The sequence below is a fragment of the Cryptotermes secundus genome, unplaced genomic scaffold (assembly GCF_002891405.2).
Source record: "Cryptotermes secundus unplaced genomic scaffold, Csec_1.0 scaffold183, whole genome shotgun sequence".
In the NCBI taxonomy this organism is placed as follows: Eukaryota; Metazoa; Arthropoda; class Insecta; order Blattodea; family Kalotermitidae; genus Cryptotermes; species Cryptotermes secundus.
The window spans coordinates 1,288,284-1,305,882 of record NW_019729899.1 but is presented as its reverse complement, the minus strand read 5'-3'; the positions used below and the strand labels follow the sequence as shown (position 1 = coordinate 1,305,882).

The 17,599-nt window shown below is 41.4% G+C and overlaps 1 protein-coding gene across 1 annotated transcript in view; it reads right to left on the bottom strand.

Moving 5' to 3' along the window:
- LOC111865738 (probable glutamate receptor) overlaps positions 1–17,599 on the bottom strand; it is a 23,305-nt gene extending 5,706 nt beyond the window's left edge. The window contains exons 1-6 of the mRNA XM_023853993.2: positions 12,647–17,599; positions 8,594–8,884; positions 7,226–7,314; positions 6,399–6,575; positions 3,593–3,819; positions 746–963 (exon numbers count right to left, since the gene is read on the bottom strand). Coding sequence (XP_023709761.1) covers positions 746–963; positions 3,593–3,819; positions 6,399–6,575; positions 7,226–7,314; positions 8,594–8,884; positions 12,647–12,796 — 1,152 coding nt within the window. The 5' untranslated portion in view covers positions 12,797–17,599. The remainder of the gene's footprint in view (positions 1–745; positions 964–3,592; positions 3,820–6,398; positions 6,576–7,225; positions 7,315–8,593; positions 8,885–12,646) is intronic.

Genomic DNA, 17,599 nt, shown 5'->3' with positions numbered 1-17,599 from the left:
GGCACTATGGTCCTGGGTTTACTCAGCCTCTAACAGAAATGAGTACCAGGAATTAATTAAATAATTTTCCTGGGGAGTAAAGCGCGGCCGGCGCGTAAGGCTGACAACCTTACCGCCATCTGTGAGCCGACTGTCTAGATAATGTGGGACCCTTAACGTCTCACAACCCTACGGGCCTTCAGGGCCTGGTACAGGGATAGCTTTAATTTTTTTACTTTTTTTACTACCAATTTCCATTCCTTCTCCCGTTTGTCTCTACTATCGAAGGTTACGCCTAAGCATTGATGTTATTTCTTACCCCTATTTCATTTTTTACCAGTCTCGTTTTTCAATCCTTGCTTAATTTTTCTCCTTTCTTAAGCACTACTGCATTTATCCTCTCCTTATTTACCTTCATATTCCAATATTTTCAAAATTTTCACAACTGTTTACTCTCTAAATACCTACACTAGTTATTGCACCTGCCGCCAGAGTATCTGCGAAGAGAAGTTACTTGGAGAAGATAAGATTTAAGCCTTCAGTACAGGTTTTCCTGACAAAAAATGGGTCTATCTTCTTGTAATTTATCGGTTTAGCCCTACTTTTATTTTGGCTATATCCAGAAATGCTTAAATTAGGGGACGTAGAACATATTCCAAAATAGAGATTATTTCTAAGAAAGAAATACGCCTAAACCAAATGTACACGTATTGCGACTTCTTCAATACGTGTAACAGTTGTTCTCTGCTGAATTATGAGCTCATACTCGGAAAGCTTCAAGTGTTGAAGAACCATTTACAGTCCGAATTGTGTATGATTCGTCCTTCTGTAATTGTTGGATGTTAGTGACCGGTAGTTTGGCGTCGTGAACTGCTAGGAAGGAGACAACAGCCGCGGAGTAGGCACAGAAGATCACGAATCCCAGCGTGTAGCTCAGAATGTACACGAGCCGACACTGAAAGGACAGTGGCGTGCTGGCCTGACCTGCAATGAAAAACGAGACTATAATTATATTAGAGTCAAAGTTAGATTAGAGCTGAACTTGAAATATATGTTGCTGGACTTGACTGAACGAGGAAATAGAAATGGAACCCGGTCCAGTATCAGTTTACTTTAACGAGCTTGCTTGTTCAGTAATTAGGTAGAACTTGGCAGAATCTGAAATATAAATTATGTTAAGATAAGTATGAAATGACCGGTCACGGTAGCCGAGCGGTCTAAGGCATGTACTGTCTTCGCTCGCTTGGAAACCGGGATCTTGGGTTCGAATCCCACTTACGGCATGGATATTTAGTTTGTGTATGTGCGTTTTTCTGTGTTTGTGTACAGGTAGAGGCCTTGCGACGAGCTGATCACCCGCCCAAGGAGTCCTACCGAATTTGTAAGATCTAGAAAAATCCTAAGTGAACGGAAAAGTTCATGGAGGTAGGCCTAGGCCCACTGGGGCTGTAGTGCCAAGGAAAAAGAACAGAATGAAATGACCATCAAGGGCGCAAAATATTTTAATGATTAAATAACTACGCAAAATTAATTTAGAAACTTAGATATTGTGGCATATTTGCCCTATGTAGGGACTAATAGCTATTTAAGAAGGGCTTTGTTCCTTGGAATCACTCAAATAGTCAGTGAACACAAGCTACAATTCGATGACAGAACGTGTCAGATTAATTCCTCATGAATTTAACTGTTACACAACTTTCATGTTACATTTGTGTTGTTATATACGTATAATCATGACGTGTCAAAACTCTGCAGCAACACTTTGGCCACATTGGAGTTATAACCAACTTCGCAACTACAACTCGCATTAATCAACATAATGGACTAAGCTCGTGGCCTGTTTGCGTCATGTCGATTTAAATTTTCCCGTCTTGTCACGTTACTGGCACCTGACCCTGACTCAAGACAATTGCCTTAAATAATGCATTTATTGACGTTTATCAACTGCTGTTTGCGGATCACAGTGGCAGCGTTGTCTAAAGCATTAATTTCCTCGCCCTCTCGAAAGCTGGGGATGTGGGTTCGAATCTCATTCGAGGCATGGATATCTATGTGCTTTTATTCTGTTTGTGCTGTTCTGTGTGTAAGTAGCTGCCTTGAGATGGGCTGGTCCCCCGTCCAAGAGCCCTACTGACTGTGTATAGAATTAAGAAACTGAAAAAATAAAAGCGGCCAGGGCCCAAAAAAGGGCTGTAGAACCATTGATGGATGAATGAATCAACTGTGCTTGTCGCGCAAGATGCAGGTGACGATGGAAACTGTTGAGGCACTGTAAACAAATGGACTACGAATATGTCTGCCCGAAGTAGTTCATTCATAGTGACGAATTCTTCAACCATGAAAACAATCCTTTGCTAAAACTTCGGAACATGCAGCCGGGAATACTTTTCGCTTCGCATTCCCACTAAGTCGTACGCAGAGAGCCAGGAAGGGAAGGTAATGATGTAAAAGAGGAGAGGAAACTATTTTAGATTCTGTAATTTAAATAAGTTAAAAGTTAAAAAAAAGAAGAAACCTAACCTTTTTATCAAAAACGGATCATAACTGTCAGTCAGGAAGTGTTAGTGTCGAGCCCCAATTGTTTGACAGTTACGGTCTTGTTTTTGTGGAACGCCCTCTCTGATGAGAGGACGGGTCTGTCTTTTGTATATGCTGCTGGCCCTTGTCAGCGCAGTATTTCTCGGGACCGCGTCCCTTGGGACTCGCGACCATATTTTACTGTCTCAGAATCGAGACTTCCCTTTTCGTCGCCTCCTACGACTGGCAGGGTCACGGTGGAGGTATTCGACCCAGCCTCCACACGGGTATCTCTCTGATCTCTGTTCTGTTTCTAACTGTCGTTATATAGCTTGGACTGACCACGGACAGAAAACATTGCCTCTATAGTTGAAACGTGTTTACCGAACGACTGCACAGCAACGGCCGCGGCACGGGACTCCATAGAAAGCCAGTTACGTGATAGTTACCTCGCTAGTTGATTGGGGCGCTGACTGTTGCCTAGCAACGAACTACATTCCCTACACAACGGACAATACTTTGTAAGATGAAGCACTGACTAAATAATTAATATTAATATTACTACATCTACATCACGGGCCTCCAGTAACAGTTTTTATATTCATTCATCAGTAATCTGTCAAGACGACAGGTCCACAGTTTCTTCCAAAACAATTCCTCCACTTAATGCGATCTCAAGCTTTCTCCTTCAATTAAAATATCCTCTTCTGTCCCCAAGGTCATCCAGCATCTTCTTGCGCTCCCTTCGGTTACAATTTTTCGGTGTCTACTTGAGGTCGGAGCTTGTCCGACAACGTCCCTCGTACACGTTACTTAGCGTCTCTCGCGAATGACTGGAGAATTCTCTCCTTTAAAGCGGTCTTAACTGATAGCATTGTGAAATGGATCGAAGTTTTCTGAATGCAATGCATTATGTACCAAGAAGAGAACTTGACACTGAAACGGCTTAGATTGGACTAACCCCTACACACCCTACAATCCTTATCCCACTCATTGTACTGAGCCAGATCACTGCGCCTCATAATGCAAAAGGCAAAGTCCTACCTACAATACAGAGTTCAAAGAAATGTCAAATCAGCACCGGATTTATCTCTACCTTGTGAACAAAAGACAGCTCCAAATGTGGCTAGAAGCCAGTCTTGCAACGTCTGATCTCTCGGCTCTTCCTTCCCTTGTACGAGTCCGACTTCGAAGTAAATCTTAAGAGCGAAGGCCATGACTACAACATATATCGTAATGGCAGTCCACAGCCCGGTACTGAAGGGTCGCAGGAAATTATCCCACGAGACGTTCACCTCTCCTGCTCGGATGACCACTTTGTAGCTGCACAAAGGAAGTAAAGCATTCACAAACAATACCGTGGCGCTACCGAACGTAGCTGTGACGTAGAGGCTTTACTTTGGTGCATAAAACTCTACTAAATAAAAATTTAAAATGTGAGTTCCTACCTTGCACGAAACACACTGTGATTCCCTTAAGGTTCGGCCACACAGAGCGCTACGTACGCTATGTTCGCTATACGAACAGAAAAATATCTCCCTTTATTGCCAATGTGACTGGCCACACAGACTTCCGTACGCTACGTACGCTATGTTCCCTATGTTAGCTGCGTCGCAGAGTGTACACAGCGTACGTAGCGTAGCGCTCTGTGTGGCCGAACCTTTACAAGACCAACTAGTCAATGCTAAGCAGGGGATGAGCTAATTGTTCAGGGAATCATAGAAATCCATGAATGCAGAGTGTGGGCAAAATTCATAGTTTCTTAATGCTACGGTATTTACGATCCTGTGCTTCAAAAGGTTAGCTGGAAGAACGTAATATGCAGGAATACCTCGCTAATCTCCGTTTTCCATTTATATGCGGTTTTGTCGAGAGCGTTATTTTGTTCCATGTCCCCGTCAATTTCAGTCTGTGCATACAAGAAAAACTCAAAGAGTTTAGCGAAAGATATCCAACTTTATGTGAGGAGGGGCTGCGATAGTGTCCAAAATAGTTCTCTGTCTTCAAGATTACCATTGCACAGTTCCTTCTTAACTCACTATTAGTAGTAGTAGTAGTAGTAGTGGTAGTAGTAGTAGTAGTAGTGCCGGTCACGGTAGCCGAGCGGTCTAAGGCATGCGCGTAGAAACCGGGATCGTGGGTTCCAATCCCACTCAGGGCATGAATGTTTAGTTTGTGTGTGCGTTTTTCTGTCTTTGTGTACAGGTAGAGGCCTTGCGACGAGCTGATCACCCGCCCAAGGAGTCCTACCGAATGTGTAAGATCTAGAAAAACCGAAGTGAACGGAGAAGTTCATGGAGGTAGGCCTAGGCCCACTGGGGCTGTAGTGTCAAGGGAAAAAAAGTAGCAGTAGTACTTTAATTATGGGAGACCGAATAGCGTAGTCGTTATAGAGACTGGCTACTAACTGGACGACTGAGGGGTCGGTGTTCGAGTCCTGTTAAGCGCCGGTTCTGAGACCCACCCAGCCACCTATCTAATGGGTACAGGAGGTTCTTTTTCCCAGGTTAAAGCGACAGGGGCGTGGAGCTGACCACTCATCTCCAAGTAGTGCCGAGATCAAGAAATTATGGATCTATACATCCACTCCCCAATACGCTTTCATGATATAGTGCTTAATTAGTTAATCACGAGGACAACTTTACCTTTTTACTTTGAATACAGTGAAGGGGCAGGAAACTTAGTTTTTGCAGACCAAACTAACGCCAGCCTCGTCTCTCCCTCCAAACGGATTTCCATGCGGTGAGCGAAGCGCTGTCCTCACAGATGTGTTGCTCTGAGCAACGTGACGTCTTGTCTTTGCACTGTTGGTCGCTCTGCGCTGCACTCCACTGCACTTGTGTGTGAGATCTGAGGTCCTCGCCGCTGTTCCTAACTCCTGAGGTGTTACAATATGTACTCTGATAGATCGGTACCAACGTTTCGGAAGAACCAGCTGTCTTGATCTTCTGTCCCTTGAATGTCTCTAGGCTTCTCAATATCGCTTGTTCTCTTGCACACATCCCTTTATGGCGGGAGCAGTTGACCTCGAGTTCTACGGCATGAGATATACGTCCAGAGCCACATACCCAAACCCCACATCTACAGAGCACGGGCGTTCTGAAGAAATGTGTCCCAAGTCTGATAATTTTCCCTTGTCTCTTCGCAAAAATAGTTTTGTGTTTCTGCTAAGCACTCACCATAAAGGCGTATGGGGGAGTGGATGTATTCTTGACCTTGGCACTAGTTGGAGGTGAGTAGTTAGATTTACGCCCCGGCCACTTTAGCCCCGAGGAAAGAGCCCCCCTACCCATCGAATAGGAGGTTGGGTTGGTACCACAGCCGGTATGGCCGAAGTGGAGAGGAGAAAATACTTTCCTCTACCGGTACTCGAACTCAAACCCCCGGCCATCCAACCCGCAGCCAGTCGCTATACAAACTGCACTGCCTCGACTCCCGGCACAGTGGAGTAATCGAGTATTAATCGATGACGTACTCAAACAATGCAAGTAATTATAAGAGGTTTGCTGAGTGGGCCCCTCGTCATCACGGCATGGCGCGTCCTCAGGTTCTGGATGGATGAGACGGCCTCCAGAAATGGAGGATAGCTACGAATAAGCAGTTGCGGAGAGCCGAAAATAGATGGTCCTCCAGCTGGGTTTTGAGTGTGGGGACAACAACTCCTCACCGTAAAAAATAAACTTGTTACGAAACGTGTACAAGGTAATGAACCTTCCAGTTCCATAACATTCTGGGAAGTTCTTGAGTAGCTGCACAACTGGCGGCTTCTCTCAGGAACGGCGAAGCTCTACGAAGTTAGTTGCTGAGTGCAAAACGTAATTTTGCGATTTATTTTGGGACTAAGCATAAGTACTTGAAGTTGTTATGTAATTGTATACTACGTAGAAAGCTTAATGACTCACTGAAAGGTCGCCACTTGCATTGAGTACGAGAGAACTCCCACGCGATCTGATGTCATGGTGACGTCACTGACTCCCACTTCAGCTTCACGCCTGGTGACCATTCCAACCACACCATTCCACGCACCGTTGTCGTCTTTGCTGCCCCACAGGCCAGTTGCAGGCACAGAAACTGTAGATCTGTCGTCACAGACAATTAGCAATGAGCACAGTTTGTGACTTGGTCTCAATCGATTAACAGTTACACAATCCATTCATAACTGTGAGCTTACATAACAAATTGTTCCCCTCCTTTTCCGGTACATGTACAAAACTACAAAGTCTGACGTCTGACGCCCGCATATCTCACATTGAAAACACGAAAATACACGTTTATAATTAATCATAAAAATAATCCTTATATGTTAGCGTAAATTTCTTTGAAACCTGAACGTGAAATTCTTGAAGACAAACCACATCAAAAATGCCCGACCTCAGTAACCTGAAGAGAGAGGCATATTGTACTGTGATCCTAAACTTGATAGGATTAGAATATGCTGCTTCTACTTGGATAAAATGCTTCCAACAAACTTCGCTTCTAAAAAGCAAATTCCTAGAAAAAAAAAATCTAACCACTCTTTCTCTTCAACTGCCAAAATACCATCAAAGTGCAAATTATTTAGTTCGTCACTGAACAACAGAGACATGTTTCCTTCAGCCACATCTGATACCTGAGCGAGTATCCATGCCGAAATTCACGTAGTGAGCGCGCGTAGCGGCCAAATAATCTCACTCATAGCCACTGACATACTTGGTTCCGCCGAAAATAAGTAATTTATAAAGTATCTTACTTGAAGTTCAGATGTCGTTCTAAGACGGCCCATACTTTGCCATAAAAGCCACCAATGATGTCGTTATTCACAGAAACCAGATAGGAATTCTGGAACACATCAGACTCTCTGTGAAATATTGTCTGTCAAAATGTAATGTACAAGTATAATTAGTATTTCAAACGCAAAATGTGAATTTCTGATGTTCGTTCATTATTTTCTTTAAGGGAACACTGCATACTTTCATTTTCAGCTATGCTGCGCTGGAATAACATACAAGACATATTAGTAATATTTATATTTTTGGGTTACATGAAATTAAAACCACGTGTATCAGAACATAAACCTACATACACAACATCCAAACAAGTTCTTCGTGTTAAAATGAAACGTTACTGCAGTTGACTTTAAATAAGTCCATGCTTGTATGCAATCATAACGCCAGCTTATCGCTTCGAAGACCAGGGTTTAAACCCCAGAGCAATTCTTGTGGAATTCATGATAAAAATAATAATGCGAGAGATTTTTGCCTGAATTCAGTCTCGAGGGAAGTAATGTGACAGGTACGACCGGAAGGCACATCGCCACCATCTTGGTGAATGACATCGTATTCATTTCTGACCGTGGTTCGCGTCTTATGTTGGCAACAATGCGTCACTTACCCTACGGCGCTGTAAGATCTAGCTCGCTATTTGACAGTGATGTTTTCGATAGTCCCCACGTTTTGTATGTTAAGCGATGGCGTTGGAAGGAGCCGTGTGTACTGTAGAGAAATAGCTTGCGAGTTGATTTCTTGTTCGACCGGTGCACTAAGCCAATATGTTTTTGATTTGAGGTTCTCACAGCTGTGGCTTAATTCCATGAAGCACAATAAAATTCAAGAGACTCTTCCGGAGGAACACATCGTCTCCATCCCCTCGGATGAAAATAAGCCTAGCAAAACCTACAGAAGCTGCTTGCAATGAAGGTTAAGATTATATGTGCCTCCGAAACATGGGGCGATCTCCGAAGTACACGCCATATGCCGCGCCATAGCTCAAGCGGTTAGTCGCTGGCTTCCAACCGCGGCGGGTCTGGTCAAGTGGGATTTGTGGTGGATAAAGTGGCGCTGGGGCAGGTTTTCTCCGAGTTCTTCAGTTTCCACTGCCAATCTTCATTCCACCAATTGCTCCACAATCACCCTCACCTATCATCTGGGGCTGGTACAATAGGCCAGAAGTGGCCGCAGTAAAAGGAACTCAGTCCCACCCCACTAGCAATAAAAAAAAGTACACGCCGTCACAAGAGTACACTTCATAGTCACTGCAATGAGAACATGAAATCCTGCGTACTTTACAAGTGGAATTCTGACGGGCCTGCTGATTCAAACGGAGATCAGTGGCTACTCACGTTGAGGCTGGCCGTCTTCATCACGTATCCTCCCAGCGATCTCCTGCGGTGGTAGACGTGTGCTGGGCTGTGCAGAGGCCCGTCACGTGTTCCAAAGAGTTGAACCCGAAGTGGAGTGTCGGGCGCAACTCGATACACTTCAAACAGCTGCATCTTTATGTCAGCAAGCTGTACCACTAGAAACTGCACGTCAAACCGGATGTTGAGGTCCCCTACCAACTCCTTCAGGGACTGTCCCACATCTAGAAACGCCAGCCATACCATTTTGTCCCGTTTACAATTCTCCAGCACCTACGAGTGAAATGAAAAGGATGAAATCAGTAGCGTAATTATCAACAGTCTTCGTAATAAATATCACGCTTCGTCCCTCAGTAAAGGTAAGATATAATTGCGACCGAAGACATGAAAAAGGAAAACAAATGCAACAGACTCTTGTTATTATAAGTTTATAATGAGTCATTGTATTAACATAAGCAGAGGCGAGTCTCATTCTTCGAATTCTGCTTCTTAGAAAGGAGAGGTCACCTCATTTACAGGCCCTTAAAAATAAACTGAAGAAGATGACTATGAGGAAATCTAGCTGCTAATTCTAACGATATTTGCGAAAATATTAAGAATTATATTTAAGGTAATTCATTTTGTCTTCATTATTTCTTAATGTTATAGTGTGTACTTCCTTTTGCTTATACACCTTAGAAAAAAATTATTTATTCAATTTTGATAAAGAAATTTTTATTATTCCCTCATTGGACAAATATGGGATCATATATTATTCGTGTTTATACGGCATTTTTGGTTGGCTACTCACAGGTTTAAATTGACAGCAGTAGATATGGAACTTTATGTATAATTCTTATGGAAGAGCATTTAAGAAAGAATATTAAGAATAGTACTGAGACACGCAGAATATTAATTGTGTGGTAAATAGAACGGAAAAAATTTCACAATAAGGGCTGTGTGAGGTATACTAGTTCCATTCCTTTGTTGCAATACGTTGACTGTGGGATGAACATAGAGCAAAAGACGGACGAAAGGAGGGCAATATTTCGTTTTATGTTTGGCAGTCTGATGGAAAGAGCATACTTGAAAAACGTGGAAATAAATGTGAGAAGTAACAGCTTTATGTATCTTCCCAATCCAACGCATTGACCTCCACTGGATTGTTTAAGCGAAAGGTTTGTGGCCCCAAGACTTCAATTTATGCATATCAGAAGATTGTAACATCAGATAGGAGGATGTGGTATTGTAGGGCAAGTCATCAATGTACCGGCAGATGTGAATAATATGATAACGACATTACCGATGCAATTGGACGACGATTATAGATTTAACGTCCATTTGAAGAGAAATTTAATTCACAAGAATACGCACTTGCAAGGATGTATTAAAAAGGTAACAGTTGAACGATGATTGGAGCATTTGATACAGAACCCCCTGTACAAACGCTACAACACTAAGATAGATCCAACATTCTTAAATGTGGATAACATGTCCAATGATACTTATGAATTAGATTAAATCAATCAACATTCTAACGACATCGAATTCTTAATTGCCCCAAAACCCACGCTCTTATTAATTGAAGACAAATACTTGGAAATATCTCCAGGTCAAAACAACAAAACTCTTAGCATTATATACAATATGCATGCCGAAGAGCTATCGTTTCCGAACATGAGAGTATACTGGGGGCAAGCCAGAACCTTTAAGACCAATGTGAAAGTAACTCCATTTAAGAATACACTTGGTCGTCGATACGACCGACTTCCGTTCTGACTGACAGGTCGTAAGTCGATCTGGTCGTATGTCGACCATATATTAATTAACAGTACTTTTTAACCTTTCTAATCTTTTTATCATCTTTATACTTTATTTTTAAAAAATTTTCATTTTAATCATCTTTTATTTTTCATTTTAAATACAATAATGTGTTTATCTTTTACAGTAGACTCTCGATTATCCGCGCGCTGTTTAACCGCTTTGCGGCTCAACCGCGGCAATGTATTTTTAAAGATTTTTTTTTTTCAGTGAGTATCACATTTGTTTAAATGTTTTGTATGACAGTCAATGTTAGTTTACTATAATTTAGAGAGAACTGTACTCGCATTTACGTCATCCATCGATATTCTCCCGTTATTTTTCTTAAAAGCTCGAAATCAGGTTTCGAAAGCTCGAAACCTACCCTTTTTCCAACAAGTAGAGAATGTTAAAGAACCTTGACCAGCAAGGAGCCATAAATCTGTCTGGTGTGAGACCTCAATTAGCAAAGGGACCAACAAAGACCAAACTCAGGCACCAGTCAATCTGTAGTAGTGGGAGGAAGGAGAGTTCTTTTGAAAGAAGAGTACGATCCTGTCTGTCACTGAACTGCATTCTTCAGTTGTTATTAATACAGTAGGCAGTTCAGTTGTGTGGGAAAATACAATTTAAGTTTTTGTGCGAGAAAGTGCCGAATTACCATTGTTTTTTTTATCATTGTGACTGGTTCTTCAATAATTTAAAAATAATGGAGCAGAAAAGGAAGCGTGTAGTTTTAACAATTAACCAGAAACTCGACATAATTAAGAAGCTTGAGCAAGGATGGTCTACCAGAAACCTAGCTTTACAATATTGTATAGGTGAAACAACAGTTCGCGATCTCAGAAAAAATAAAGATAAATTGATTAATTACGCCAGTAATTTTGATTCATCGAGTGGCTTATCAGGCAGAAAAACAATGAAACTGCCAACTTATGATGAGCTTGACAAAGCAATGTTGCAATGGTTTAACCAACAAAGGGCACAAAACATTCCTGTTTCAGGAATTATCTGCGCAAAACAGGCAAAACTATATTTTAATGCAAGGATAAGCAATTCATCTGCTCTTCAATGGACTGAGGGTTTGCTAGAGTTTCTGGAGCAACAAAGCGATTCTCTGCTTTCTGACAAATTGGTGTTACGCAGATTGAGAGCAACCATAAGGAAGAAAGAAGCCATGTCATTGAAACAGAAATCAATAACAGACTACTTTTCCTAAACATTCGTAGTTTTTGGTATTCATTCATCTTCCTTTATTTTAGTGCACAGTACTGTATAATGGTATTAGATTCAATTATTTTCGTGTTACGGCATTAGGATATTAGTGTGGTTAAAATTACAGTGTAGGTGTATTTCAGTGTATAAATCTACAATAGAACAGTTTCAACTATAATAGGCTATGTACCGTACTTCAGAAGCTTTATAATGAAGAACCATTGGCCTGCATCACAAAAGGTAAGCTTAAGTAGCGTTTTATGGTGTAAAAAATTAACGATGTTAAATTTATACCGGTATATCTGGCTTGTATATGTGTACTTCGGTTTATCCGATGTTTTTGATTATCCGCGCCAAGTCTCCCCGCCATTACCGCGGATAATCGAGAGTCTACTGTACTTAGCGCTACTGTACACATCTTCGTTTCTACGCCTAGGCTAGCTGTACATACTGTGGTCGTAAGTGCGGCCGGTCTAAGTCGACGACCAAGTGTAACTCATTTCCCTCCTAACTGCTCCTGCTCTCACGAACAGCTATCGCAATCCAGAAGGACCTGGCCAACAACGATTGTGATGGGCTGATATCTGATCAGTAATCACCTTAGCTTCTGGTTTTGCAGAGCTGCGGAACCAGAGACATTACACCGTTAGTATGACCCCTCCACGACTGACATTCATATTACGGTGAGAAGCAACGTCGTGCTACCGGAAGTCACGTAAAGTTGCCTACAGAAGTTGTCCCCTTTTCAACTCCTGGGTGGGACAAGACTGAGTTAAATTGGTACGTCGACCACTAATTGGCCTAATGTACCAGCCCCAGATGATAGATGAGTATGCAGCATTTGGTGGAATGAGAATTCGTAGGGTAAGCCAAATTACTCGGAGAAAACCTGCCCCAGTGCCATTTTATCCCCCACAAGTAACACATAAACTGATATGGGATCGAACCCGGGCCATCACTGTATAAAGCCGGCGACCCGCCTGAGCAATGGTACGACCTTCTCAAGGTATAATAAACCCCCAAAGAGTATTCTAGTCTTACGCTGGACAGGAATGCAGGTTCTGCAGCCAGAAGAACTGCTAGCTGTCTGCTTTTAGTGCACTGCATCAGCTGCGGTGAACTGCTTGCACGTAACTCTGCCGTGGGAATATTCCTGGTGTTCAGGTACCTCGCCAATTCCATTAACATCATTTGGTTGTTCACTGTAACAAAAGAGCAGCAGTAAAGTTAGCCTGAAAAAGGAATCTTGAGCGAAATGTCAGGAAAAAGCGTGTGGACATTTGTCTGGTGCGTATACAATAGAGCCGTCTAAACTGCGTTTAATTCTGTGAGATGTGAAGTCTTCATAGCAATGAGTATCAAGACCAATGTGTTCTGAGGTGGGAGCCGTGTAATTGGTGGATATGCGGTTGGGTTTTGGAGGAACGTGCTGCTTAAATTGTCACGGTAAAAGAGGATTGTCCGGTTTATTTGGGAGATGTCCTGTTATCCGGGAAAATATTAAACCGGACGGAGAACAGTGCTATTTATTTTACAACAATGTAATTTTATTTAACTGTTCTATGGAAATTTTCTTGCATTCTTATTTCGTAAGTTGTACTGTTCTCCTATAATGTTGCACCGATAAGGATTCATGTCGGTAGTTCAATAATTACGTATTCCTATCTTGTATATCTGCCTGATGATGGTCTTGTACGACAGAAATTTATAGCAGGAATAAAATATCGAATTGTAAAACATGAAAACAGTATGGTTTTGTTGTGTTGTGTTGTGTTGTGTTGTGTTGTGTGTATGTGTACCCTTTATAATGGTCATCTTTGACACAATGATATTAAGTAGGCAGTAGATTAAATTAAAGAATTTGAGGCAGGTTCGGTAAGGAGTTGTAATAAATGTATATCCAATTTTGGTTGGACATATTCCTGGGGGTTGAAAATTTGTAAATTGCAAAATATGCTCAATTAAGCTGATAATATTAAAGTAAATCTTGAGTACTTATGTTGAGATGATGCCAGTTAGAGTAAAGAGCCGATGACTGATGAAACTTCCGAATGTCACATCTTCTCGAGGAGCTCTGCTACTTACATGAATTATGAAGACTGGCATTGTGAAAGAAGAGCACTGACTTTAGTTGTAAATGCCGTTTCAGCTTGACAATGACTTCCCCTCGTTGTACTGTGAGATATGATTTCTCCAGGTCGGCGTGTCCTGCCAGTAGCAGGCAGAGGACCACACACTGCTTTATCATGGCTCGCCGCGCCAGTTACTAATGTCTCTATGCGTTCAGTCTAATGGTTTCCATTAAGCCTTTTTCCGTTGTCGAAAACGTAGCTATGTCTCAAGTGCTTTAACATCATATAATACAACACAATAACTAGAACGGACAACTGATAGAATTTAAATTATCGCTAATATATATTCATGGTCTGTTTCGCACTGTTAACATTTTCAAGGTTCACTTTTGGATTACATTTATACTTTTGGGTGTCTAGAATATTTTGTTCTTTAAGTGTATTGCAGTTTTATCAGAGATGGCATGACAATGTAAAGAAAATATTTGCATTTAGGATGAACATATTAATGTTGAGAACGTCAAATTGATGAATAAGATATTTCAGCCCATATTTTGTTGTTTATTCTTTCAGTTTAAGTTAAGTAAATATGAAGTTATTCTATTCAGAATGACGGGATGTCTATACTCTATTCGTAATTTCCTGAGGTGTATGTTAGCAAACTACCGGCGACAGGTCCTATCGTATTCGCTCCTTATTTTATTATCGGGGTTGTACCTTTCGCTCGATACAGACGATGACAGGAATAGCCAGTGGGCTATGAACTACTTTTTTAACTTATTATGGTAATTGCTTCTGGTATACGGGAAGTCCATAGATATTGTGAATTTAGTATGGATATTTTTTGGTCAGAATAATAACCATCTTATCAACTGTGGTTTTTTAACAACACTAGATCACATTTTTTATGGATATTCATGATTCGAGAAGAATAAGATGAAAGTTCGATAGTTCGTGTGCGCCTATATTTTATGACTCGACGACAAAGGAATATTTTTCTATTTACACTTAAATTCATCGAAATAACTGCTTTTTAGAATCCTCGACATCAACACAAAATAAAAAGTGAATAATTTATAAAACTCGTTTCTTCCATAACAATATTGTACAGCAATCAATTTCTGTTATGAACTCACTCATATACGTTTTACAGTAACAACTTTAGCAGCTCCTCTCTGCTTCACCCTACTCTCTACATGCATTAATCCCATGTTCCATCATTGTGTTCACAGTGCTCGCTAGATGGAATGGGATGTTCAGACTTAAGCAGTTTATCCAATAATACAAATGTGCACTGCAGTAGCTGCAAAACCACAACTACTTCCACCTTGGCCGGAAAACCGATTAACATGAAGTAATCACTCGGAGCCGTCGGTCTACCCAAAACCTTTGCAAGATGAGCCCTCTTGCCCTCAACGGCCGGAGCGAAGAATCGAAACGCAATTTGGAGAAACTAGATGAAAACAGAATTTTGCAACCCACTTCAGCGTCGGATGGTACGCAACGGACTACTCTCATATGTCCACCCGCACGGAAGGAGGTCTTCCTTTCCAAACATGGTAGAAAGGGGAGAATAAGGAGACGATAACGGGCAGGAAGACGCTACTCCTAAGCCGTCCGGATAGAGAACATGGCTCAGTTTCACTGAGTCGACTATGAAGATTTCTTATGTCAGATGCTTTTCCTTTCTGCTTGGTGAGCGTGTTAATCCATGCGTGTGTGTGTGTGTGTTCGTGACAGAGAAAGGAGAGTAACGCCTTCTTTGTCCTACATGTCTTATCACAGAGGAACAATTTTCCTTACTACCTTTATTGCCTTTGTTTAATTTGCTTTACTTTATTTTCCTTCTTCGCACTTGACCCCATCCAAATATTTTCCTACATATTTTCAGGGCAGTTTATTACATATCATTCTACATGCTGGCCGTTCCATAGCTCAGTCGCTGTCTTCCTACCGCGACGGCCTGGCTTCGAACATAAATCGAGTCATGTGGGAATTTTGGTGGACACAGTGCTGCTGGTGCAAATTTTCTGGAATACTTCGATTTCCCCTTGCAGTTTTTATTGTATCAACTGCCCCCACATTCATTAGTCATATTATTAGGGAAGCTACGTAGTCTCGATACTGACGGTGCCGTGAAATAGCCAACTTGAAGTAGTTCTCAAGACCACTCAAATCCATGGAACTATTTAGTTAGTTAGTTAGTTAGTTAAAGTAAATACGACAGTTTCCCATAGTCCTAATGTGTCTTCTGTTCATGTAAATTTTATGTTCTGCGCAGGGCCAAGGAAAGCGTCAAGCCCCAGGAAGAAACAGCTCTGCTTCGTGCTTGTCTTTCGCTGGTTTCGTGTTTACTCTTCGACCTTGAAGATGCAGGCGGTAGGTTCCTCCAAAACGTCAGAAAGCTTTTACCAAACTACACGGTGTCACATCATTCTTCATAGTCACCGACAAAGGAACTTGAAATCCAAGATAAAAAATATTTACTTGAATTACATATAACATAAGAATTATACTTGATTAGCAAAATTCGGAATGAAGTTCACAAAACAACGTTTGTATGGACTCTCAGTATAAATGTTGCAGAAATCCATGCAGTAAATTGATAGCTCTGATAGCGGAAAATGGCTTTGGCAATGAATATTTTGACGAAAAAAAAAACATTGCTAGATAACTTTTTAGTAAATATATTCTTGAGGTGACGTAGTCAACAGACGGACATCCGTTGCTAGGTAGCAAGTCCCCAAACACAGGCTCCCGTGACAAGGAATATTGACAAAAACATTCCAGTGAAACGGGGGGAAAAACAGAGGAACCGTTTGAGATCGTGGCCCATATTAGGGCCGCCATGAAGTTATAAAAAGATCGTAATTCTTTCGTAGGCTTGATTTATCAGACAGACGTCGTTCAAGGCAGTTCAGTGTCTGAGCAGGAATTCTTCGTTCGTCATTCATCACAGAGGAAGAGAAAACACTCGTAGTCCAGTAAGGAATGGAGCGAGTCGTAGGCAGCCATTGTTTGTGAGCTGTTATATTTAACTGTAATTGTAAACAAGTGCCCCTAAATCAAATCATCCTACCAGAATCCATTATTATTACTCAAGAAACCCCCGAATACGTGACAATAAAAAAGAAACCAGGGGAAAATATCTACATAAAAGTCCATTGAAGAAAAAAATGTTATAAAAGCAACGTAAATTATTCTAAATAGTATAGGAATTGCATGAAATGGCTGCCACTCTGACATGGTCTGTAGATGAGGGACAACATGATAGGCAGACAGAAACAGTCTTGTCGAACAAAGAGACGGAGGAGTCAGGATAGGCGAGACGTCCAACAGAGGGCAGATCAGTTCCTAGCAAAAATAGCATCAGCACATAGGAAATCGAATATAATAAAACGCCAGACAAAATAAATTTAAAGAAATAAATTGAAAGTCAATTAATTCTTTTTTTTAGAACAGCGGCCATATATTTATTAGGCGCTGCTAACGAAAACTAAAGGGAAACAGTAAAGACAAGAAGTTGTGGGAAGAGCTAATCGCCTTCTTTCTTTTCACTGTAATTTGAATATTTTACACGGCGAACGGAAAACAAAACAATGCAATTTTAGGGGCTGTAATGTTGGTATTACTGATGGTAGTGATCTGTGTAGCATACCGTTGAGCTATCCTCATATTGAATGATACACATAGCAAGTTTCCTAAAGATTGGTCAACAATTTGAGAGGTTACGCTGTTAAGATTACTGATCTGATGGCGGTCCTTTTCTTCGCTATAGAGAGGCAGGATCTTGAAGCTGACTGCGGCTCCATTTTATCGCGATATTAAGAATCCTGGAGTTATATCTCCGCTCCTCCATATGTCTTCGTGGTGTAGTGCTTGTTTAATTAAGCACATGGCCGCGCCATAGCTCAAGAGGTTA